Source organism: Leptosomus discolor, chromosome 20 (genome assembly GCF_034619465.1).
Source record: "Leptosomus discolor isolate bLepDis1 chromosome 20, bLepDis1.hap2, whole genome shotgun sequence".
Lineage (NCBI taxonomy): Eukaryota > Metazoa > Chordata > Aves > Leptosomiformes > Leptosomidae > Leptosomus > Leptosomus discolor.
Window position 1 is genome coordinate 7,702,392 of NC_141410.1, and position 25,713 is coordinate 7,728,104.

The window sequence follows — 25,713 nt, forward strand, 5'->3', positions numbered from 1 at the left end:
CCCCTACCTGCCTGCTCCCTGCCTGCCTGCCCTGCCTGCTCCCTGCCTGCCTGCCTGCTCCCTGCCTGCCTGCCTGCTCCCTACCTGCCTGCTCCCTGCCTGCTCCCTACCTGCCTGCTCCCTGCCTGCCCTGCCTGCTCCCTACCTGCCTGCTCCCTACCTGCCTGCTCCCTCCCTGCCTGCTCCCTGCCTGCTCCCTGCCTGCCTGCCCTGCCTGCTGCCTGCTCCCTGCCTGCCTGCTCCCTACCTGCCTGCTCCCTGCCTGCCCTGCCTGCTGCCTGCTCCCTGCCTGCCTGCTCCCTGCCTGCCTGCTCCCTGCCTGCCTGCTGCCTGCCCTGCCTGCCTGCCCTACCTGCCTGCTCCCTGCCTGCTCCTTGCCTGCCTGCCCTGCCTGCTGCCTGCCTGCCCAGCTCCCTGCCTGCCCTGCTGCCTGCCCTGCCTGCCTGCTCCCTGCCTGCTCCTTCCCTGCCTGCCCTGCTCCCTGCCTGCCTGCTGCCTGCCCTGCCTGCCCTGCCTGCTGCTGCCGCTCACCTGGCTCGCCCCTCCCCGTGCCGCCGCTGCCAGCCCCGAGCGGGGCGGGGGGAGAGGGGCCGGGGCAGGAGCGGGGAAACCCGGCGGAGAGCGGGGCAGAGCCCACACCCGCACCCGCACCCGCACCCACGCGGGTCCCGGCGGGCGGAAAGGGGAGCGGCTGCCCCGGCGGCACCCACGGACCTCCCGGGCTCTCCGCGCCGCTCCCGGGCGCCTCCGGTCGCTGCCGGCATGGGGAACATAACTTGTGTTCCTCAGGCCCCTGGGACGCTCCGAGGTTCTTTCCGAAGGAAGCCTTCGCTGAAAAAAGAGTAAGTACCCTTGGGTTTGGGGTTTTTTTTCCCACTTTGGGCTGCTTTTCCAGCGGTGCTGGCTTTCCCCGCCGGCTTTCTCCCGTGCGATGCACCACGCAGAACCGGGCTGGCGGCTGAGCCCCGCTCGGGAAACCCAGCAGTTATGTACGAGCTCAGCAGAATCGGGTTTTTGCACGGTTTCGCAGCGTGCTGGGCAGTGCCAAACGCCATCAGCTCGCCACAAGCGCCTGGGAAGGAATTCTAGGGCTCTGCCGGTGGAGTATCCCAGGGACGCTGCCCCCGGGAGAAACGTGATTTCTTTCATTTCACTCTGAAAATTAAAACTTCCCCTCTGCGGGACGGGCAGGGCAAGGCACAGGATGCCTGACGCTCCTTGTTTTCGCTTGCAATTTTTTCTGTACACGATGCCTGGAGTTGTGAAAAAACAACATTCGCCCTCCTCTGCCTTTAGAGGGAAAGCCCCAAATCCCAACGCTCTGCCCATCCCAGCGTTTGTAACCCTGAAGGAAGACACAACAGAAAATGTCCCTGAAATCCTCTGGGGACTTTGGGGCTGGGCTGGCCAGGGCAGCGCTCAGGTACCACAGCGATGGACGGCTGTCCCAAAATAGAGCCTGTCAGGGAGCGCGGAGCAAGTTTCCCGGCGTGCTGCCTTTCTCCTATCGGTGTGGTCCCGGTGCTGCTGCCGGGATCTACGCACACATGAAGCAGAGCCCTCCCCATCCTGAGCACTCTGGGCTGGAAAGGAGCTCTGTTGGGAACCAGGGTGATTCCTCGTGAACATGCCGACCCCGTCTATGTTGGGTTCAAGTGTATGTGCTGGGCTTTGAGGCAAACCCCGTGAACTCTGCTAGGCTGAGGGGTTTCTCCTCGAGGAGACACTGGAACTGTCTCCTCGGTCCCCTGTGCTGCCATAAATTGGGAGAGAACCTGTAGGAGTCTGTGGAGCTACTGTGGGGTGAAAGAGAGGGGATCAGTTGGGGAATTTGGAGCCTGGAGCGCTGACATCAGGGAGCTGCGGTGGAGCAGCCAAGCCCCAGAGCACCTCCCGTCCCCACCGACTCCCGGCTTCCCACGCTCATGGCTCTCTGTGGAGATAAGCCTGGTTTCTGCTGAACTAAACGCTGCAATCTGGTTGAAAGAGAGAGCAACTGCTGGGAAGTTCCAACAAAGCAGTCCCAGTGCTTCTTAAACAGCATTGGTAACTGCTCGTTAATGGTGTGCGTGCAAGGAGAAACTGGGGGCTTTGCTGGGAGTGGAAGGAAAGAGAGAGGAAAACCACAAAGATAGAAATAAAACCTCTTTGTGAATATATGTTGGTGCACGTGTACATATGCATCTCCACTGCAGGGGCTGTGGAATAGTTGTCAGGACTGGATTTGGTCTTTGTGTTTTGCAATGGAACATCTGGTTCCTCCGCTGATGTGGAGACACAGATGAGCCTAGCCGATCGTTTGGTTATGCAAAAGCATGTAAAAAAGCAAAGAAACCCCAACAAGTGCAGCACAAAGCCTATTACAATTCTCCCAGGCTGTTTATCAGCCCTTTGCTGGGCCGGGATGTTTAGAAAGCCCGTGACAAATTGCTTACTTAGCTTTCTGGCTTCCTTCTTTCTGGGCAGGATTCACTATGCATCAGCCTAGATCTGCGTTTGCATGTGTGTTTTGGTTTTTTTTTCTCCCCTCTCTAGACAAAATGGCAAGAAAAAACTGCCCAGCTTTTTTGGTATAGAAGGAGGGCAGGAGAGAGAGACGACCACAGACAAAATCCTGCAGTATATTCCAGGAAAGGCAAGTACAAACACATCCACCCCCCCTCCCCGCTGCTCCCAGAGGTTATTCCCACCAACCCAGAGATTATTCCCACCAACCCAGAGATTATTCCCGCCAACCCCAAGGACAGCGCTGTGCCTAAGAGGGACGGTGGGTCTGGCACTGGGGGTAGCAGCAGGTCTGTCTCAAGGAGATGGAGGTCACACCTGCAGCCCAGGAAGGGACGAGCCTTGTGCCCTTCCCAGCACCAGAGCTAGCTGCTCCCAGGGCCCCCACGTAGGTGTTGAGGGGACCTGCCATCGGCCGAAACATGTGACGGGGTGGGAAGGTTGTGCTGAGAGCCAAGCAGGCAGCATGGCGGGAATATCTCACACACCCCTTTGCTGTTGGTTCTTTTGTTTCTGGGTAGCCTGCGAAGGAAGGGAAAATTCGAGCGAGCATTCAAAGGTAGGATGATTCATTCCCACGCTGGAATGAGACGGAGCAGGCAGCGTATTAGCAATAAGCCTTGGGAAGGTAATCAGGAAGGGCAGGTCTGTCTCAGGCACGTACCAGCCTTGTGGCCATGTGGCCCATTTCCCAGCACTGCTCAGGGAAAGCAGAGGTGAAACGATGAACCCCAGGACGTTTGCTCAGTCCCTTTGGGTGGGCCAGGGTTTCGGCGCTGTACTGTGCGTGCATCCCCCCCCCGCTGCATGGCAAATAGGCTATGTGGATATGGGGGAAGGGGAAACTGAGGCAGAAGCTCACAGCTAGACAGACTAGGAATCTTTGGTTTGCCTCCTTTTAAAGCATTTCTTCTGTGAATATCCCTTTAGTTTTGCTGGTCATACACATCTCCTTTTGGTCTTTGCTTCCTTTATCAATTCCCAAGCCATTCCATGATTTTATGACTTTTCCATAATTTCAGAGGTCAGCAGCAGGACATTATCTCTTGGGTTTCGAGCTGCTGGCTAGGTGCATTTGGCTGGTGATGAGGCGCTTGTCAAAGGCTTGGTGTGTTGCAGGACCCACTTCTGAGCAGCCCTGCTCATGTACTTTGGGCTGCCGCAGAGATTCAAGCGGCTGCTCCTCACAAGCAGGGACCCCGCAGTCCCTTTCCATTCAGCTGCTCCCAGGTTGGCCCTTTCCGGCCCAAAACACCTTTGCTTTTCCTCGTGCGAGCCTGACGAGGGAGCAGGACTCGGATCCTACTCCCAGCTTGTGAGGTGGCCATGGGTGAGTTCCTCTCTCGTGGGGAACGTGTCCCGAACTGTACGGGTGGGAAGCACAGCAGAACTGGGACTGCTTCACGGTCCTGCCCGTTATTTGGGAATGAGAGTGATGGGCACGTGGCACGGGCATGGTTCCCTGTAGGACTCAGCCGCCATCCCAAAGGATTGGGCAGCCCTTGGTGGGACCACGTCCCGGATAGCTCCTGGATAGTTCCCTTGGGGAAGCAGGGAGAGCTGTCATGTTAGCAGATCCTGGAAAATGAATCCTGCAAGCCGACAAAACAAAGGTCACTGAGAGATTATTTGTTCGGGAGCTCAAAAGAGTGTGAGATCTCTTCAGGGAAGGAAGGAGGGTGGAGCGGTTGTTTAGATGTTACCCTCGCCTGGGGCAGACAGGATTCAAACTCCCTGCTCAGCCACAAGCTTCTTGTGTGGCCTGGAGAAAGCCTTGGCTTAGTCCCTTTCCCACTCCCGTCTTCTCAGGAGAAACACCTCCGACAGCAGGAGGTGACCAGCTACTGCGGGGCCAGATTAGAGAGGAGCCATCACCACCGGGCTCTTCTGATGGAATCTCAGAGGAGATGGGGTGGCCAAACCTCTGGCCATGGCAGGCAGTTTGGGACTGGGGCAAGTGACATCCCTGAAAACCAGGCACCCTCTGGACCCTGCTAGGGGCAGCTGGCACACAAAGCCAGCGCCTTTCGCTCCCACCAGCCTTCTGTCCTGCTTCCCACACTTCCCAGTTTAGAGCTTCTGCGAAGCTTAAGCAAAAGTGAAGGGGGAGGATGTGTGAGAAGAGTGGTGCTTCTCATTTGCTTCTTTTATCATTAAATAGCAGCTTTCGGAGCCCCGGGGCATCAGCCTTACAAGGCTGAGCTCTTCCTGCTGCCAGGGTTAGTGATTCAGCTGGGAGTCACAGGGGTCTGCAGGGGCTGAGGCAGGTTAATTATTAACCTGCTCTACCTGTAGGATGAGGCATCCGAGACAGAGGGAGAGAGCGAGAGAACATGTCAGGGCACTTGCACTGCCAGAGACCCGCTGCTTCGCCAAACCCTGAGAGAAACCAGGTTTCCAGGGATCTGCACTGCCTCAAACCCAGCGGGATGGCTGAGCTAACGGAAACACGGCTCATCAGGATGGGGCTGGGGGAGGAGAGTGCCTGCCACCAGCCCAGCCCAGCCAGGGGAGTGAACAGCTGGCTGGGGAGGATTTCAGAGGGACGATAAATGCGAGTTCCCTTTCGTTTTGGCTGCACGCTGAGGCATCCCCATGGTTTCGGGGGGGTGCATGGGCCCGGGGAGATAAGTGATGCTCGTGGTGGAGGCTGTGACAGCTCTCATTCCTGAACCTCACAGGATATCGTGGGGTTCCCAGTGCCTCTTTTGGGGCGATAGCCAGACGCAGGCCATGCTGGCAGCTATAAACCTGTCTCAGAGAGGGCAGGGACACACTCGAAGGTCTGAGCCCAAAGACATCTGAGATTCAGCAGGAGCTGTTTTCTCCAGAGCTTGGGTTTAGGCAATTCCTCTGCATCCTGGGAAATTGCCGCTGTACCCAAGGAGATGATCAGGAGTTTATGGGAAGCACCATCCACCTTACAAAGGGGTTTTGTTTGGAGTGAGAGAGCCTGAGCCAGCGCTCATCAGCCCACCGCTCCAAGTTGGGGACAAAGAAACTGTAGAAACTGCAGCTGGATGAAACAGATGAGGTCGTGCCCAGTCCCCCAGGCTCCCTCTGTGGCCAGGGCAGGATGGTGCCTGATGCCACCTCTGTGCCACCCAGTGTAAGTGGCCTCATAGGAAAAAACCCCACAGAATTGGAGGTGGCAGCTGTGGCTGCTCTGTCTGCCCATGCCACCCGCCAGCCCGCCCGGCCGTGCCGTTGCCTGCACGCTGCCTGGGAACTGGGGTCTGACCCTGCCCCGTGGGCAGGCTGAGTTCATGGCTCTTCCCTGAGCTCCAGCTCTGCGGCACGGAACACGGGAATTGCGGCTGGGACCATCTTGGAGAGCGTTAGAATGAAAAGCAGCAGGGAGGAGGTGGGCATCGCTGCACCCCTGGTGCAGCACAGGCAGGCGGTGTTGGATTCAATGATGTCCAGCTCCCTGCTGCTGCTCTCTTGGGATGTGGGCAGGAACCTGTGGAAATCTAGCTGTGGCAATCCTGCTAGCCGTGAGGGCAGTTCTCCTCGCACACGTGTCAATGTTGTATTCATTTGGGGTTTAACAGTGGCACTCCAGTGAAGGACATAAAATTGGCAGAAAAAAACCAGGAGAGACCTGCCTGGTGGGGAAAAAAAAAAACCAAACAACAAAACCAACAAAGACCTGAACAATCCCACTTCTTCCTGCAAAACCACAATGCCTGGTTGTGAATGATAAGACTTCTGGGGCTTGAAAGACCGGTGTGGCACGGGTGGACGGGGCCTGCTGCGTGGGAGCCTGCAGCTGAAAGGGAGACGGGAGATTTCAGCGACGTGATCCCCTTTTGTCCGTGCTCTTGGAGATGCCCCATGCTTAGCCACCAGATCCAGCTCTCTTCCCGTCTTGCTGCAAACCCTTCCAAGCTGGCGTTGCTAGATCCTTGTTTGGGAGAGGTATTCCATTTAATTTGTTCCTTGCCACGTGAACAGTGGCAGTGGAAGCTCTCCCTTTCCCTCCTGACCCTGGGAGGATCCCTGTGAGCTGGCTGAGCTCTTTGCCAAAACTGCTGCTGGCTTCCCAGCTCTCAGGTTGCTTTTACTTCTTGGAGCCTTACTTATTACTGGGGAATTGTGCTGCCGTGTTCCAGGCAGCATCATCACCCACGCAGCCGGTAGCTGGCATGGCTGGTTATTGCTGTGTCCGTAATTTCATGACTTTATCCTCTCCCCACTCCCTGTTGCTGCCCTTATCCAAGCGGTGTTTTGATATTGCTGCCACAGCTGTCAGGTGATCAGTTGCTCTTTGTTCTGACAGTGGCTTGTAGCACAAATGTAATGTTTTCCTACGCTTAATTGCCTCTCAGTGAGACCATTAATTGGCAGCAGCAGGTTCCCACCTCCAGGGGAGGACCTGGCTACGTGTTCATGGGTACTGCGTGGAGCCGGTTGGAAAAGCTGGAGGGAGACTTTGAGCAGAGAAGGGGTTAACTTGTGTTCTAAAGAGAGTTACCTAAATCCAGTGAGGCCCTGGAAGGAACCCCAAGCTTTGCAGGTGAAAGGGTCCCGACAGCATTTGGTTCCGGCTACTGGTTCACCAGCTCCCCTCTGGCCTGAGCTCTGCCGATGTCCCCGCCGTGGTTAGGAGAGGGGTTGATCTCATGCCGGAGGGGTGACTCACGGAGGCCCCAGCAGGACAGATCTGGTTAGCTCTGCTGGCTCTCCATTTATCACGGGGCTTACGCAGCTGTCTCCTTGGCACGGCGTGCGGGGAGCGGGCACACGCGGGCAGACGGGTCGGGCTGCTGGCCGCACGGGGCGACAGGCTGTCCCTCGGACCCTGCGGAGCCCCGGCAGCCCTCTCCCTGCTCATTCCTGGAAAATCTGTTCGGACAGAAGCGTGTGAGCCCCGGGGAGCCACGTGCCACCACTACACCTTGTCTCCCGGCTCCAGTATGGCCATGCCCTCGCTGGAGGTGACCCCAGGAAAGGCACCCAGCAGTGCTCAGAGTGGGGTCCCACCAAGGTGGCCTCGCAGCCCGGTGACCGAGCAGCAGGGCAAACCTTCTGTCTCCTGCCTACCTTTCTCTTGTGCTTGGGGATGAGTACCCAGAGTTAGTGATGTGTCTGACAAAGCTGACTTTTAAGACTCAGGCATGCCAGTGGGGTGTAGACCTGTGGGGAATCAATGGCCTCGCTGGGATACAGCCCTTCCCTTCTCCTCACGGAAATCACCCAACCCCCAGAAATAAAAGTGTTCTTCCCAGAGAAGCTGCCAGGAGAGCTTTACACCCCTGGGATTTACGCAGTATCCAGACAGTGCAGCAGCAGCCCCGGGCTGTGAGAAGTGCCATAGGGGTGTGGGTTTGCTCCCGTGCACAGAGGGAAGAGTTTCCATATAACCAGAATGCAGGAAACAAGGGAACCCCCCAGCCCTGAGTGCTGTCCTCCTCTCAGGTCAGCCCTTGCTCTCCCGCAGTGCTTGCTGGCTTCACTACTTAGCTTTTTGCACTGACAATGAGCAGCTTCACGACTCAGTGCCTTGCAGCTGCTTTTATGGCTGTGGGACTCTTGCCTCAGAACTGTCTGGGCACCTGAAACAGCACGCTCCACCTAGAGAAACCGAGGGATCTGAGCACATATATGGGAGAGCTGAGGAATCTAGGTGGAACTAGAGTGAAGAAAACCTTTCCACTAACCCCGGTGGAAGGCAGACTATGTTTGCTTAGCCTTAATCGATCCTTGTTCCAGTGAATTTGATTAGGATGGCAGGAGGTCGTCTGTGGAGTTGGAAGACCCTAAATGTAGGATGTGCTTTGCACCCCCTCTTTCCCAATCCAGAAAACCTGCCTTTAGGTCAGTCTCTTCCCCTGCCTAGGGAGGACAGCCTCCCAGCAGTAACCGAACCCCAGCTCCATGCTGGCATGGAGACCCAACAACAAACAGCCCAGCCCGGGCGCCTGCCCAGGGCGCCTTTCTGAGGAAGCCCTTCTGGGAAGATGTTCTGGGAATGTCTCTTTCAGACATCAGACCCCCATCTCCCACCAGCTCTGATTTGTTTTTCCTGAATCCTTGGTACAGAATATTCAGAACCAGGAAAACCAGAAAGAAAACTTGGACCAGAGGTTCCCCAGCCTGTTCAAGAAGGGACGAAGGAAAACGGTTGTCAGGAATCTGGGCAAAATGATCTATTACTCCAAAGTCAAGTTTAAGTTCCAGCACTGCCAGGTGAGCTACGGCACCTCTTTGTGGGGAAAGAGAATTGCCTTGGGCTACTGTGTGGCCCAGGGACTTCTGCTGCCACATGGTGCATGGGTACCGGCCGGCATCCACCAGCTCTCATCCCAATGGGGACCTGGGCCATGCTTCTGGGCTCAGCTGCTGGGCTGGCAGCAGATCCACCAGCAGAGGTGGTGGTGGCCCTTGGATAAGCGATTGCTGGCCCCAAAACGTGTCTTTTCTGCAGGAGGTGAATGATTGCTTCTTGGAGCTGTTCCAGTCCTACCTGTACTTCCAGTCTATGGGCTCCAACGGACTCACCTACCAGGTAGGGCATCTCCTGGACACGCTGGGGCAAGCACTGGGGAGTCAGGCAGTATGGCCAAGCTGGGGGCACTGGGCAGATGGGACAGGATGGGGCTGGGGGCTCTGCTCCTGGGGCTGTCACTGGCCTCCTCTAGGTGATCTCAGCAAGTCCCTTCCCATGGATGCCAAGCTCCTGTGGAAAGAGAGCATTTCTTCCCAAGGACTGTACCCAGACACCCTCAGCTTCACCTGGGTCCTTGGCCTTGCCTGTGGGCAGAGATAAAGGACCCCATAGAGACTGGGACAGGGGCTTGTGCAGGGCTGGCAGGCAGCACCAGGGACGAGAGACGTTCAGGCTGTCTGGACTTACCTTTGTGTAGAGCACCAAGCACAGAGAGCTGTGCCTTGGCAGGGGTCAGAGCTCCTATTGCTCAAAATCCACTGACCTCAATGCCAGTGGGGGACTTGGCCCTGGATTCTGAGCCAAGGGGAAGTTTGTCTGCAGGGCAGAGAAACAGGCATGTGGGAGAGGGTGGAATGAAAAAAAACTGAGGGCAGCCTTGGGGAGCTAGCCTGGCAAACCCTCGTCAGTCTTTTAACCCGATGATGCTGGTGGATTACAAACAATAGGCTATTTTGCACATGCAGCCCAAAAAATCACAACCGAACAAAGAGGAAGCCCTGAATGCACTCTCCCTCTACATGAGCGACTGAAACTGAGCATGGCTGATTCGTAGATGTTCGTAAAATTCGTCCCTTTTAGAAATGATTTGTTGTCTTCTTGGTGACTTGAGGTTCTTGCAGTATGCCAATACAATTTCTCAAGTCATCCAGCAAGCCAGCCTTCAGCTGAAAAGACACGTGTCAGAACACAAACAGTCTTACAAAATCTCCCATCTACTTTATAAACAGCTCCTCAGTTTGTTAATTCTAGAGGTATTAAAAAGGAATTAATGTGCCGGTACTGGGCCCTAGATGTTACAGCAATTAGCATCTTTTACAGTCCTTGTTTAGAAAGCACAAGACAGGGAGCACAAACTTGTCATCTATTCCTGTGCTCCGTTATAGTGGCACCCTGAAGAACTGGAGTATAGAAACCAGACAGCTCAGTTTTGTTTTCTGGTCATTTCCAACTTCTGGCTTGCTTGTGTTAAACCAGCGTTGTTTTGCTGAGGTTTCTCTTAAAACTGAAAGGCTTGGAATGCAAAGAAAGCGTTTTTGCCAGCATGGCAGAGGGTGGCTGTAGTACTGGCCCCACGGAGCCCGGGGAGCTGCTGAACCTGCTTCCTCTGGGGAACGCGCTGGATCGACGTCCCAAATGTTTCCCCTCAGAGCACCATTTTGCAGCCCAGCTCCACTGGGAGCAACAGCAACCCGCTGGGGCCGAGTCTGGACTTCACTCTCCTACGACAAAGGGGCACTGATCGCAGAGCCTGCCTGCCGGGCTGCTCCCCCAAAATAACGGTGCATTCTTCTTATGCAGGGACTGCTGCCTTTGAAAGAGCTGAACGTGTGTGAAATTGAGCACGGGAAGAGCACTGGGCAGGAGGATCACGCTTTCCGCATTGCAGGTTGGTGCCTCTTTGTTTGCTCTGAGCAGAGAACGGCGGGTGGATGAATCACGACCGTCTCTGCTCTTTGTCCCGCTCTGACCTAGTCCCAGAGAAGAACCACGTTGTGGAAAGAGGTTGCAGAGAGCTGAAGCTCTTCCTCCCAGCGTTTGCATCTTTCCCTCCAAGGCTTCCCTGCTCCTAAATGCCTGGACAGAGATGCCCAGGGCAGCAGGCAGGGAAGGGACAGGTTAGGGGGTGCGGAGGAAGGATCATCCTGTGCTCCAGCTGGTTAGTACTCAGGACACAGGGTGACAGTTCCCACCTCTGCCCAGTCATTTGCTCTCTGTGCACCACATTTGAACGAAGGACTGGAATAAAACTCCTTCACCCACCTCTCATCATCATATAACCCCCGAGGGCAGGGAGCGACTCCGAGCAGGCACGTGCCCAGCGCTGTGCGTGCTGATGTACGGCACGGCTCGGGCGCACGGGGTGGGCAACGGTGCCCAGAGGTGAGTTGCTGCTACCAATAATGCCAGGCTGGTGCTACCAGGCCCCAGTGTCACTTCACCAACTCTTATCTCACCAGCGCTCCTGCCTCCACAAGCTTTTTAAACTTTTCTCTGAGTGGTCTTGCTTTACGTAAGTTTTTCTGGGGTGACGACCTGTCTGCAGCTCGGCTGGAGGCTTCTTTGGGCTTAGTTATTGCTGAATTACAGCCATCACAAGCCCCCAAGAGTAGCAGTTAAAGCATGAAGCACACAGAAGCGAGTAGATAACCCAGTAATGATACAGAGCCAAGAAAACTCATTTGTGTCCTGGGCCCCCTGTCTACGTACTCTGGTGTCCTCTGTTAGAGAGAAAGTTATACAATGGCCACTCAAACAAAAAAAAAAATATAAATTATAAAAAGGAGCTGGTACAAAAGACCCATTTTAATTTTAAGGACTGCTGAGTTGTGGTCTTGGTACACTGTACTCGGCAGAGCTTTCCAACCCTTCTTGGGAGTCTGTAAAATGAAGGGAAACTTCTCCCAGGCGTAACCTGTCAGGGGCGTCTGCACTGGGGTGGATGGACTTGTTCTGCCTGTATTAAAACATGCAGGAGTGTGGCTGGGTGGAAAATTGCCTCAAGCTTTGTTGGGTTTGCGTCCTGCTTAGGGAAGGAACAAACCAAAGCCTTTCTCTCAGAGATGCTGTATGTATCAGGAAGCAGTGACACAAAGAAACCAGGGAAGTGGAGATATTTGGGATTGCTGGGAGATCAGTGGAGCAATTTTATTCTTCTGCTAGAGGGGGAGAAATCAAGGCACGGAGGGGGTAAGAGCCTTGTGCGTGGCCCCACACAGGGTCAGGGTGGAAGTGTTTAGTCTCATGACTCTGAGACACAAAAGGCACACATCCATTCTCTTGTGAAATCAGCAGTTCCCCATGAACTGCATTTTCTAGGGTAGTTCAGTACAGCAGAAGGCGCTGGCACGGTCTTTGGAAGTGTGGAGGTGGAGTGCGTGAACGCCGCGCGGCAGCGTGCGGAGCCGTGCCCTGGTGCGGTGGCACAGAGCCGTGGGGGGCGGCTGGCCACCGCCTCGGCTGTGCGGCCCCTCTCGCACAGCCTGTGGTGCGAACGAAGCTGTTGAGCACCTTGAGTTACCTCTGCCTCACCCGCAAACGATGCAGCTTTTTAGTGTCTCCAGACTGAGAGACTTGGTGGCAGTCGACATCTCCCTGGGTGGGAGTAAACCGCCGCTGCTTCGGGAAGGGGCTTTCTCGCTTCCGATGTTCCTCTGGAAGCCTTCACAGAGAAAAGAGGAAGGACAGGGGCAGAAGAAAAGAGCACGAGGGCTGGCACAGGTTGCTCAGCACCGCTGTGTCACGGCGCTGCCACAAACGTGCCCTTGGGGCCCAGGGAGATGGCAGGAACTGAATGAGCAGCAGCCTTTCAAGCTCTGCTTCACACGAGCTTCAGGCATGTCTCATGCTTCCGGCTTAGGCAGGGATTTCTTTTCTCGTTTTCTCTTCCTTTGGGGCCCTGTTTAGATGTGGCAACGCGAACAACCCTCAGGATACGTCTGGAAGGCTGGCCTTAGAGGAGGTGGCAGAGCAAGCGGTGCCATGCTAAGGGTCATGCCCTGCCAGCAGAACTCCTGCTGTTTGTATAAATGGATGCCCAGAGAAGTGTTCAGAGCTGCCAGAATATCCAGATGATGCTAGCACCTTTATGCCCTCCTAGCATCTCTGTAAAGTAGGGAATCACTTTATCTCCGTTGTAAAGACAGGGAAACCGAGGCAAGAGAATTCCAGAGCCACGGTGGTACATAGACACTTGGGTGCCCGGTAATGCTTGACACCTAATTACTGTCATGGATCTAAACAGTGACCTATGGAAAGGCACTCAGGGAGTCTCTGCCTTAGTTTCCCCACCTCTGCTTTATCTGAGTGCGTTTCCTGACAGACAGAGGTGTTTCAAAGTCTTAATTGACTGTTGTTCATAAATAATGCAGGAATTATGGGATGAAAGGCTCCACAGAAGGGCAAAGTATCACGCTTATCCAGTGCACTGGCTTATCTGAATACTTCCAAGTCCCGCAAAGCCAGATCTTACTGAGCATGCACCAAGTATGGTTTCGTATGAGATCATTGGTAAATTATTAATCATAACATACATTCTGCAGCCTGCCAGCAATGATTATTAACGTCACCAGGTTATGTCTGTAGTGAGTAGCAGAGGGTGTGTGAGATTTTTCTGCTCGTGCTACTCAGTGAATGATAGCTGGAAACATTAAAATCCACAAGATATAGGGCTGTTCCTCCCTTCAAGAGGAGTCTGAGAGCAGCTTCAGCTTGTCTGGCACAGGCTATATTTGGTGAAGCAATAAATAAACAGTGTCAGGAAGCTACCGGTGTTCTACATGCTGAGTGCCAAAGTGAAACTAGGAAATAAGTTAATAGAAATAGTTATTTAATAGACAAACTCACCATTTGCATTGAGTTAGGCTGTCTGCAGCAGCATGTTGTGATAGTCTCTGCCCGCAGAGATGCTTTTCACAAACTGTCGGGGGCTTTTAACGCTGAAATCTGTTGATTTCAAGCTTGACTTTTGTACTGCCTTTGATTTTTGTTCTCGGCCTGGTTTTGGACTGAGGAGGGACTGCTGGTCGGAGCTAGATGTGGCTGCCTGAGCAGGCAGTGAGAAGGTGCCGGAGCAGTCCCTGCCGGGGAGCTCCCCAGCAGCCCGGTGTGAGGCTCAAGGTTGTGGCGGGAAGGAATGCTGTCATTCAACGTGCTCCCAGGCATCCCATGGTGTGATGTGCCGAGCATAACAGCTCTGGCCAGCTGATTACGTGTTGATGTTGTAATTGGTGCCCTTATCTGCTCAGCTCATCTTGTGCCTGGCATACCTAGGTCCTCTGCTGAATCCCCTTATCGTGTTCTGCCCTACTGAGTCAGAGCTGAAGCAGTGGCTTTATCACCTGGAGAAGCAGATCCAGCTAAATGGAGGAAGCCTCGGCTTGCCCTTCCTCTCTCAGGTTAGTGTCTCGGGACGGTGAGGTGCGCAGCCGTTTCCTTGTGGGCTCAGGACCGAACGACCAGGGAAGCTGGGCCACTTGGGTGGAGGCTGCGCTGCTCCTGCTGCGTTCAGTGGCGGGGGGGACAATCTCTGCAGCCAGCCTCTCTCAGCCATTTTCACCACTTTTCTAAGCACTCCCCTAACACCTTCCTCTTCCAGCATCCTGAGTGCCCCATGGGGCTCTGGGTGCCTCCTCCGGGCTGGAGAGCTTGAGCAGAAGGCTGGGGATGGAAAGGGAGAGGGGCTCTGGGTCCACTTCCAAATGCTCCTTGCTGTGCTTGCTGCTCTTTCAAAACATTGGAAGGAGATGTGGGGTTAACTCCTGGCCTAACCCCCTTTTTTCCAGGCCAGCTGCTTGAGTGCTTCGCAAGACCAGTCAGGGCGCTGCCCCTCTGGCATGGTGCACAGGGGTTTTTTTGTGCCACTTGTACCAATTTCAGCAGCTCCCGGGGCCGTGCACGGTCCGTAATTCAGCCCTTCGCATGCGTTGATCCCAACTGAACCCCACTCCACCACCAGCCGTGCCAGAGCACTGGCCTGGGCCAGCGCAGCAGCGTGGCAAGGGCTTCTGTGTGACCGTGGCTGCTCGCTGCCCGAGGCACCCGCCTGATGCCAGTGCCTAGAGCTGACCCTGGGCAATACACCTCACCTTTAGTTGTTCCACCACCACTAAAATAACCGTGGACAGACGTACTAATTACCCACGCTTGACAGACACGTTCTTGTTGGGGAACTCCTCTGCCTGTGGAGGAACCGCGTCGTTGTGTCGATGTGGCCCTAGGTCTGTGCAACCCATGCCGGGGTGAGGGAGGGATTTCAGTCTGAATGGCAAGCCCAAAGGTGCTCCGTCCTGCTGAGGCCTGACAACAGCTCGTTTCTGCTGCGTGCGTGCGTGTGTGCGCACGGCTTCTGATTTCGGGGCTCGTCTTCTGTGCAGTGCGAGGGAAGGGTGCAAAAAGAAAGGCTTTGCAAGAGGGGCTGACAGGGGGTGTGTGCTGAAAGGGAGACCTGTGACCCAAAAGCGCCACCACCACCGCCTCTGAAGGGTCAGAGGTTTGGGTCTGGTTCAGAGGAGTTCTCACACGGTTGTCTGCTTGTGCAATTATCCGGAGTTTACAAAACATGTGGAGGAGGAGACTGGCACCGGGACCTAGAAAATAAGACCAGATTCAAGAGATCTGTCTTCTCTTCCAGTCTCTGCAGGGTGTTTTCCTTCCCTCCCTGTCCCCATCTCCCCACTTACAAAATCCCTTTGAAAGGCAACGTACAGATGACAATGTACACACGACTAGGTACCAAGTGTGATTATTCAATCCCAGCTGGAAAACTGGCTCCTGCACAGATTTATTTACACTTTCCTGCTTCTGCCACCCTTGAAAAGTGTCCTGAGATGGGCTGTGTGCTAGCTAAACTCTTAGGGGAGGACATGTCTACCCTGCTTCTCAGTTCTGCTCCTGTCCCTAGAACGACTGGAAGCAGAGCTCCATGGGGAAGGAGGAGCTGCGGTGGTCCGTGCAGAACATGCCTGTCCAGGAGTGGAGAGGGACCCAGCGGGAATCCCTAGGCGATGTCCTCTGTGTTTCCAAAGTGAAGCTTCAGCATCTGCCTTTCCAGGTAGGATGCATCTCTGGGGAGCAACCTCCTGTCGGCACAGCTCAGAAAAGGCGATGGATGGAGTGACTAGCGCAGACTCCTGCCTACCTGCTGCTGCTAATCCAACAGGCCCCTGAAGGGTCATTTTACCCACATCCCCGTAAATGGGAAAAGGTTTGTTACTGCTCCTGTGGCGTAGCGGTGGGGACAGCACGTGCATAAGCATTTGCAGGACAGGGCTGGCAGCTGGAGTTGGCAGGAATCTCCCGTGGAGCTCAGCTGCAGGGAAGCAGTTTGGCTCTTTCCAGAGCCCTTGCCTCAGGCTGCTGTCAGAGAGACAAAGTAAAGCCCTCTCCAGCCCTGAGCCCTGTCTGGCTGTTCACGGGGGAACCCTCTTCTTCTTTTCTTTCCAAGGAGCAGCATGACCGGCTGCTGGTGCTTTACCCATCCACACTGGTGATCGTATCTGAAGAGCACAACAGCCTCTGTTTTAAGGTAAGTTCATCTTGGAGCACCTTCCTGCTCTCTCTCTCGCCCATCCACAGCGGCTATTGCAGCACTTCTTTGGCTTGCTGCTCCCCTCCACCTGGGTTCCCTTGTGCTCCTTGTGTTGGCAAGGGCTTTCCCTCCACGCTGCTGCCCTTGCCAGCTGGCAGGTGAGCAGGCAGAGGGATGGTGCAAGCTCTCTTCCCATGAGAAACACCTTGCCCTCCTACAAAAGCCCCGGGGGAAAGGAGCTGGCTGGCAAGGAATCTGAGTCTCTGGGAGGAGGGAGGCTGGCATGTTTCTGTGCGGTTACGCTGGCAGAGAGCCTGGCTTGCTTGCTTGAGACAGGAGCTGGAACAGCCCCAGAGAGTGCCCCTGCGGGGGCTTTGCTTCCCAGGGCTCCGTCGGGAGCAGGTAGCATCCAGGCAGCACAGCTGATGCTCGTAGGGAAGGGCAAAGGCAGGGAGTTGGCTGGCGGGCAGAGAGGAGAGGCTGCTGCTGGTGGACCAAGGGCCCTGAGCAACGTCTGGGCACGTCGGCGGAAGGGCCAACGAGGACGACGTGGAGGCCTGAGCGCCCCAGGGGATGTGAGATGAGCTTCTCTAGTCCCCTGGTGTGTCTTTGCTTGTAGGAGCAGCGCTGTGAGCCTCAGCACAGACGGGCAGTGGCACTGTGGGCCCCGGGAGCTGCATTCGCATTGCCTGCAGTCTGAATGGCCCTTCAGCTTGTTTGCCAACATCCATCTTAGCCACCATTGCAATGGGTATTAAACAGCCCTGTGCTTTCTGGCCCAGTTTTCCCGTGCTGGAACAAATGTGCCCGAAAGAGCGCTGAACTGTCTGTGAACCTGCACGTGCAGCACCACCGGCACATGGCGGAGCGCAGCCGAGCTGCTCCTCCAGAGGAGCATCCTCCTCCTTAGTCACTGAGAGAGGAGCCAGTGACAAGGAAACCCTGCAGAGATGGAGGGCATGCGAAATCCAGTGTGCACTCACTGGGGTCCTTCTTCACGTGGTTTCACCATGTCCACATCAGGCCCCCAGCCACGCAGGCTGCTTTTAATTCAAGGGACGACCTGCATAGAGCAGGCCAGAGGAGATGGCTGTGCCTGCAACGGGAAGGGGTGTCAGGAGGGACATACGCCAGAGCCAGAGCTCTCCTCCACCTCCAGTGCAACAGTGGAGGGTGTTTTCCAGCAGCTGGTGGCTTGGGTGACACACCTCAGTCAGAGCTTGTTTTCGGGAACACGTTGTTTGCGGCTCCTGGGAACAGGGCACCACGTAAGGGGGCCTTGGGCTGGGCTCTCAGATTAACTCATCTCTTTTGAAACGTTAAACCAGATTTGTCTGCCCTGTCCGCGCAACGTTCCCTTCCCACGGTGCATGAGTGTTGGTCCCTGGGCGTCTCGCTCGCTGGGGTGATGGCAGGAGCCGAGCGCAGGCAGGAGGTGATTCACCAGCCTGTGACACTGCGGTGGGAACCTGATTTTCCACAGGCATGTCAGGGCACAGGAGCCTTCTCCCAGGGCTTCTGCAAATTAACTTCCCTTCCCGGCGAGCAGACGCTGAGCCCTACAATTTGTGTGCGAAGGAATAGCCCGGCCCTTTTGTTCTTCGGTTTCGTACAAACCACGGGAGCTGCCGCTGCCAAGTTTGTGTGTGGGACAGGGAAGGGGAAGGCAGGGGCTGAGCCTGCTGGGATGGGGCTCACCCAAAGCAGCAGGCTCTGGCTCAACGCTGGTGGGAAGAGACCCTGGGCGAGGTGTAAATTAGGAAACGGGGAGCTGCTGAGGTGGGGGGCAGGTTCACGCCGTGCCCGGGGAAGGCTGGAGGGGCTCTCTGCAGCCAACGTGCGTGTTATTGGTGGGACGCTGCTGTGTGGGCTCTACACCCCAAGCGTTTCAGCCCCCTCCCACGCACAGGGGGCTGTTGCCTAGGGGAGGATGGAGCACCAGGCACCCGGGGGGAAGCCCTATGCGGTCATCCCCGGTGGCAGGGGGGGCTTGCTCGAACGTGCCGGAGAGCTGAGGGGCGGCAGGAGCAGGCGGCACCGTCCCCCTCCGCATGCAGCCTTGCAGCACCTACAGCAACAGGGGAAATCGAGTCACAGAGCATTGCACGAGCTTTCCCTCCCAAGGTCATCCATCCCGTGCTGCTCAGCCCATAAATCACTTTTGGTGCAGGAGAAATACCACAGAAGCCTGCGTGTGCCCACAGGCTGTTGCAGAGAGGCAGCCGGCCAGCACAAACCACGGATGCCCAGCTGAGCTCCACATTTCCCTTGTGGCAGAGCTGTCACGTCGGCCACATTCCCCAGAGCCTGGGCAGCTGGGACAGCTTTGCAGTGAGAGGACGTGATGAGGAGTTTCTGCCAGACACCTTGTTTTGCAGCCCGTAAACTTAGACAAATGGATCCTGACTGATTGCACCTTTCGAGAGGACTTTTGGCGAAATGACAGGGCTTCGCTCCTGCTTTCTGTGCTTCCTCCTCTGCCAGGCATGGAGGAGAGCAGCATGAGGTGGGATTTTCGCTTCCTGAGCACTCCCCAGACCCTGTGTTTGCCGCCTTGGCCAGGAGCTGCTCCCAGGGCCATTGCCACCAGCTGCCCCTGGCTAATGCTCCGTGCCCACAGAGCGGGTTAGGGTAACATCCAGGTGGGGTGAACAGGGGCTTAAGGAACAAAGAAACCATGTCACATCGTTTCCACCTGCTCAGAGAATGAGAGAGATGAGAAGTAAAGCAACGAGTTCATCTGTGAGTTGGTTCCTGTGCAAAATCTGCTTCAGCTGCTCTCCCAGGACTGTCCTTATTTCATTTCTGTAAGGAAAATTCAGCTTGTGGAGCCCCAAAGAGGAGACCTAGATCCTAATTCAGTGCTGACAAACCCTTGGCCCTTCTGCCAGCTTGCCCATCATGGAGTATTAAACTGTCAGCGAGGACACTTAAAGGACATCTGGCAGCAGGCAGCAGAGGTCTGGAACAGGCAGTCCTGTTCCTGCCCGTCCCACGGAGCTCACAGGAGAGCTGGGCCTGGCACAGACCAACGCCCGTGGCAGACGTGGGGATGGCCAAGGGACACGGAGTGATGGCAGAGAGGACAGTGGTGGATGTGCATGCAAAGCTACTATTGCACTTAGGAGCAATAGCACATGGTATCTTCTAACTCCGGTTTTCTCCAGGGACAGGCTGCTTTAGCTTCTCTGCTGCAGCTCCCTGCTACCGGGAACATACATGAAGTGCCTGCCAGGGGCAAACCCCGCTCTGATCACCGGAGCGGCATTCACAACCGTGCAGTGTAGCACAAGCGCTCACGTTTCACCAGCTGGCATTTACAGGGCTCAACCCTGTCTTTGTAAGGCTTTGCAGAGTATGGATTGTGAGGGTTCCTGTTTGCAAGGCTGCAAGTCCCAATCCAGCCACTGAAAACCTCATTCAGGACCCCGTTTGCGAAACTTCCTGGAGAAGTCGGCCGTTAAAACTGTGGGAAATTGTTGACAAGAGAACTAGAAGGGAAGGAGTGTTTTTCCAAGCTGAGATCTCAGGAGGGACTTTGTAAGGACAGAGCTTGCAGGAATGGCTCGCGCAGCCACGCTGGCTTCGGAGGCTTCGTTCCTGCAATGAGGCTGGTGGTGGGAGAGAGCGCTGTGAGCGGGGAGGGACAAGGCTGAGTCAATCTGCTGGAGACGGAGTTCTCCAACGTATCTGTGTCCCACACCTACAAGAGTATAGAGGTACCGAGTCCTTAGATTAACATCACCTCGGGTGCCTCTCATCTCCTGCAGAGCTGGCCTAGGCGATTTAGGCTCTGAGCTTCCTCTTCCTCCTCCCCTTCCCCACAGGGGACCCCGAGGGGCTTGCCAGCAGCAGGGCTGAGCTGCACCTTCTCCCCACGCCACACGAAGAGCAGCCAGGCTCCTGCCAGCCTCACCCTGTCCTCACCGCCGGCCCTGCGCTGGGGGCTCCCCTCCTCGTGCTCCCAGCTAAGCTGGCGAAACTTTGCAGCGGGCTCCTAAAGCCTCTTGGCTTCCCTGATGGGAAAGCCCCTGTGGAAGCAGCATTTTCCTGGCCAGGTGCCTGCAGAGGCTCCAGCCCTCAAGCAGACAGGAACAGCCACGTTGTCCTCCCTGCTCCGCCGTGAGCTGTGCTCAGCTGTCCGACCCTAAACCTGCTTCTCTCTCCAACAGGGTGAGCTGCCGCTCAATGCCATCCAAGTGCTTTTTGAAGAGAACGAGAAAACCTCCTTTTTAATTGAAGGTGCGTGTCCAGCATGCCGAGGGGTGTGCTGGCAGCAGCCACGGAGTTCTCAGGTGTTGGGCTGGTTTCGCTGAGCTCCCGTGGCCATCTTCCCGTCTGTGCTCGCTCCTGTCGGCACCCAAGCTCTGTGAACTGAGCTGCTTGGAAATCTCAGACCGTCTGTGCCCTGGCTGTGCTGCAGGGGCTTTGCTGGCAAGGAGAGGCCGTGAGCCAGCAGCAGTTCTTGCACCGGGGGTGCGCTTGTCACAGCGCGGCTGCGCAGGTTCCCCCTCGTTTAGATCTGGGCTGTCGTTGCCCCTGTCCTACCTTCAGCCGGGTGCACCCGGTCAGCACCGAAGGCAGAGCCTTCCCTTTGTCCCTGCACTGGTGTCGGGGTCTCCAAATCCTGTGAGAATGCGGGGAGGGATGGAGCAAGGGGATTCCCGTGGGTTTCTGAAGGAAGCAACACGGACTGTCGATCAAACCCGGTAACAGCAGCGTTTTTGCAGGCCGCCTAATCAATTCGATCCGGGTGATCTGCCACAGCTATGACGATTACCAGGAGTGGCTCTACTGTCTCAAAACAGCCCAGTTTCGAAACGCCGACTCCTCCCTCTCCGGATCAGAGAGTTTCTCGGGATCAAAGCTGCCACACCCCGGCCAGGTAACAGATGTTGTGGGTTTGCATGGTAATCAATAGATGTCTCGTGGGCCTCCTGTCTGTCCTGTCTCTGGCCACGTGCGAGTACTCTTGTGACACAGCAGACTTTGCTTCAGGTCCCCTGTTATGAAGTTTCTGATCCCTGCAAGCTATTTTGAAGCCCTATATTATGTTATCTAGGCATATATTATATTAAATTCCTTCAAAAGCGGACCACTGGCCACAGACTGTAACAGCGTTGTGCAGTGAGGCATTGGCACAAGGACGTTAAGAAGATCTTGCAAGGAAGGGGAGACCTACCCCGCCAGCACAGCAGCCGGGATGGGGTCAGGGGGCCTGAGCACCCTTCTCCCTGCTGCAAGCCCTCCTAATTTGCCCCTGTGGCCCGTGCAAGCTGGATTCAGCCGCCCTCTCAGCCCTTCAGGGCAGCCTGCGTGCCCCGGGCGGCTGCTTGCCATGCGGCACAGCCCACATCCAGGTGTGGCCCCGGCGTGCGGGCACAGAGGGCTGGGCTGGGCTGGCCCAGCGATGCTCGGGCGGGAGATGGGGCTGGGGAGGGACGTGCCTGTGGCCCTGCAGGGGGCTGTTTCTATACGCTGTTCTTCTCCCCCATCTAGTTTGCCGGCAGCGGGAGAGGGTCGCTCACTTCTGATGGCCGTACGAACTCCTGGGCGTCGGGAGGGAGAGTGGCCACCTTAACACACCTCTCCCAGAACAGCGGCTCTCTCCCTGATGGACAGTCCTTCGTGCTGATGCCTGATAGTAGGGTGCTCGAAGACCCCCTCTCCCCTGGCTATTCCCAGCCTCTCCACGTAAGTGAGCCCCCCCAAAAGCCTATGACACATGTGGGGACAGACACTGCCTTGGGGCAGAGCGGTCTCTCCGGGTGCCTGGATGGGCTGAGCTCCGGTGGTCAGTGTTTGCTGTGCGCAAATCCATGCCTGGAGCCTGTGTTTGCCCTGGCCCAGCTTTGTCACTGCTGATAAGGGATAAGTCTGCTGGAGAGTCCCATCCCCATCCCCCACTCTGCGTTAGGGGCTGTTGGTCTGCAGAAGGGCAAATGGGACTGTGCAAAGGTCGGGAAATCACCAAGTAAAAGCCTGTGGGTGGGTGGAGGTCTTTGCTCTGACCCCACGCAGCTTTTGTATGACCGGGGGGGTGGGGGGCGGGTGCACGCGTGGGGCACGAGCCCGGCTGCAGGACCGTGCCGATGCGCGAGCGCAGGGCGATGCCCGCAGCAGCAGCAGCCGCCCTGGCAGGGGAGAGCCTTGCATCGGCTGCGGGTGGGTCTGCGTATCTGGGGATGGTCTGAGGAGAGCCCGCTCCGGGGTCTGTCTTCTCGTTTTAGTGCCTGGCACAGGCCAACTGGCCAAGCATGGGGCTGCCCGCTCAGGACCTGCGGAGGGGGGGCAGCGCTAGAAAATCCAAGGGCAAATGCGGGCCTTGCGGCCAGCCGCTGCCCAGCCAGGACACGGAGAGGACCATCTGCAGCCTCATTCCCGAAAACCCCAACGGCGAACTCCTGTCCTCGGTGTACAACGAGCCGTACGCCGCGCACAGCTCGCAGCATCGCCCCGCGGCTCCCCCGCCGCACCCGGACCTGAGCGATGTAAGGGGGCTGGGGCGCGGTGGGGCTGCCCTCCTGCTGGGGAAGGGTCGAGCAGCAGAGGAACTGGTGCGTGGTTCGCATTTTCCTTACAGTGCTGCTTGCAGCGATAGCTGTCCTGGCGGGCGCTCTAAAGTGGGCGTGAAACCCATTTCTGTTTGAAAATGGCCCACGGGAGGTGAGGTGAAACACGGCAAACGGAGCCCTGAGATGCTGGGCACTAATTCCTGAGGCAACACGAGCACCAGTGCAAGTAGGAGTGTTATTACTTCATAGGACACAGCCTTTTCTTCTGAGGGCTTTCCAGCATGTGTCCATGAAGGGTTTAGTGTGTGATGCCGTGTTTCCCTCCCCTCAATGAGTGTGCATCTGCCTTACGCCCAGGGAAGTCCCCTGGTTAGCTCAGACGGCTACAGCTGGGAGTCAGCCCCGCCATCCCTCAGGCTGAGCAGTTTGGGACTTTAATTGCAGGGGGATTCCCCACTCCCATCTCTCCTGGGGATGAATCGCAAGTAGGGAAGAGTCATGTTCCTGTTTCCATTCTGCCTTCCAGCTGAACAGATGGAGCTTGGTGGGAAGTCAGCCCTCGACAGCTTCCAGCTCCCTGGAGAAGCCTCCCGTGCCCCGCTCCCCCTTGTACGCTGACCCCTATACGCCCAGCTCCCCCAGCGCTCGCAGCCTGGCAGGCTCCAGCCTCCTGGAAGAGGTACCCTGCGCCTTTGCTGCTGGTTACGGCCCTGACTCAGCACACAGGCTTTTGGCTCCAGAAATCGTGCCTCGGGCCATTTCTTTTCCTGCTGGCTGAGTGGGGATGTGGAAAGGGAGGCCCGCATTTTGGGGTGGGGCAGGGCACAGCATAGTTCTCTCATTTTTTCAAGCTGGGACAGAGTCAGAGGGGAACAGGTTTCCCCTGTCTTATCACTGGATGCCAGCGTCACAACAATCCCAGGAAAAGCCAGAAACCACAAAACAAAGGCAGAGACTGAGATGTGATCCAGTCTACAGAAACTAGAGATGAGTCAGACATGGAGACCACTTTATCCACCCCCAAAAATTCCAACTGTGATAACTGAGTGTCTATTAAAGGCTATGTTTCTAGTTTTGAGCATCTCTTGGCAAAAGACTATTTCTGAGCCTGTGGCTGGCATCTCCCATACTGCTGAAGTCCTCTCTTCCCTCGGAGAGTTCTTCCTGGCTGCTCTCAGTCCTTCCTCGCCCCCTGAGCTACCAGTAGGTTTCATCCTGCCACGTCTGGCCAACTGCCACTACCTCTGGGGGTCATTGAGTCATTCTTCTTTTCCCATCTAAGGCCTTCAGGATTGAAGCGTAGTAGAAGTTGCAAGGCAGGCAGAAAACCTTGGTTTGCCTAAGTCTGTCCGTAGCAGGGCTGGCTTACAGGTGTGGGGGCAGCTAGTCAGTGTTCCCCAGCTTTCCGTGGCAGGTATCAAATCTAGAGTTTGTTTTGGTTAAGTTCCTGCAGTGTCACAGACAGACGGGTTCAGCACAGGCAAACGGGTGCCCAGCCGTCCCGGTACCCCAGCATCGCTCCCTGCAGAAGAGGAACTGCCAGCCCCTGCCCAGCAGTCCCCGCAGAGAGGTGCCTGCAGCTCCCAGTTACAGCATGCCCGGCACCTCGTGCTGGCTCCCGCTGCGGCCTCCTGCGGATGCTTCTTATCTTGAAGAGGTGAGTTTGTGAATGCAATCCTAGTAGGGATTCACTGTGCAGGGTGCAGGGGAATACACGCGGGTGCAGGGGTCTCAGCCTGCCTTTCTCCAGGCTGGAAGAGTGGTCGGTCACTGCAGGGCTCTGAGCCCTTTGCTTGGTGGCAGGGGATGTCTTGGGGAGCAGGGATGGGGGAACTAATAGAGGGCTGATTCCTGGTGTACCAGGACTGCAGTGCTCAGTCATCCTTATCAGTGCATCTCGTTCTCTTCAGGTCTCTTCTCTGGGAGAGGAACCTCTGGGCTCTTCATTGCAGCCACCAGGTGAGACTCTTGGGAGGTTGCTTGGGTGCTGCAGCCCACCCTGCCTCGCCGGTGTCCATCTCCATAAGTGTCATTCAAAGCAGGGCTGCGAGAGAGCGCGGGGACTCACGTGTGCCCTCCCTTCCTCCTGCTTCCCCGTGGTGGGACCGAGTCTGTCACCCTGCCCCTTGCCTGCCTCTGTCTCGTGGGACCGAGTCTGTCACCCTGCCCCTTGCCTGCCTCTGTCTCGTGGGACCGAGTCTGTCACCGTGCCCCTTGCCTGCCTCTGTCTGGTGGGACCGAGTCTGTCACCCTGCCCCTTGCCTGCCTCTGTCTCGTGGGACCGAGTCTGTCACCGTGCCCCTTGCCTGCCTCTGTCTGGTGGGACCGAGTCTGTCACCCTGCCCCTTGCCTGCCTCTGTCTGGTGGAGGCAGTTGTCTTGGCTTCCGCTCGCTGCCCGCCGGCTCTGGCCGCCCATCACGCGTTGGGGTTTGTGGTTTCTCCTGCGGCACACTTCCTCTCTTCTTTGCCCAGATCTGCTTGCACCTGGGCTGCGATTTTGCTGACCCTCGTGCGTACTCTCTGCTGACGAAGGAGAAGGCAGCTGCTGGGCTGCTCGCGAGCTCTCTGAGCGCTTTGCTCTGTTTTTCCGCAGATGGGAACGTCGGTGCTTACGACCTGCCAGACTCCACAGCCTACCACGACTATGCCGAGCTCCAGAGCTTCCAGAGCGACTTCAGCTATGACAATCTTTGGGAAGCCGAGGCGAAGGAGCCAGGCACCCTGCACACCTCCCCAGCACCCAGCCAGCAGTTTTACCAGGCCTGAGGAAAGACCCCCCCAGGAAAAGCCCCCGGGCTCTTTTCTTGCTGGGCTTCCCTCCAGGGTGAGGAGCCTTGGGGTGTACAAAGCAAAGGGAAGGGTGCTGCTCTGAGAAATGCTGGTTCCCATGTCCTGACAGGTCCAGAGTTCAAACTCCTTCCCTAAATCTGAGGATGGGGGCAAAGCACAAAGGTGACAGCCTCTGCAGACCCAATGGAGCAGCCTGTGTGCT

At 56.5% G+C, this 25,713-nt stretch overlaps 1 protein-coding gene across 1 annotated transcript; it reads left to right on the plus strand.

The window, feature by feature from the left end:
- Positions 1–762: 762 nt before the first annotated feature.
- On the plus strand, positions 763–25,487 carry PLEKHN1 (pleckstrin homology domain containing N1). Its single transcript, XM_086476264.1, has 17 exons — positions 763–842; positions 2,536–2,635; positions 8,551–8,697; positions 8,936–9,016; positions 10,478–10,565; positions 13,949–14,073; positions 15,579–15,728; positions 16,122–16,202; positions 20,378–20,447; positions 20,936–21,090; positions 21,705–21,899; positions 22,436–22,447; positions 22,481–22,696; positions 23,247–23,399; positions 24,165–24,377; positions 24,631–24,679; positions 25,315–25,487. Exons 1-17 carry the CDS (start codon positions 763–765, stop codon positions 25,485–25,487), a joined length of 2,088 nt encoding a protein of 695 aa, XP_086332390.1.
- The last annotated feature ends 226 nt before the right edge of the window (positions 25,488–25,713 follow it).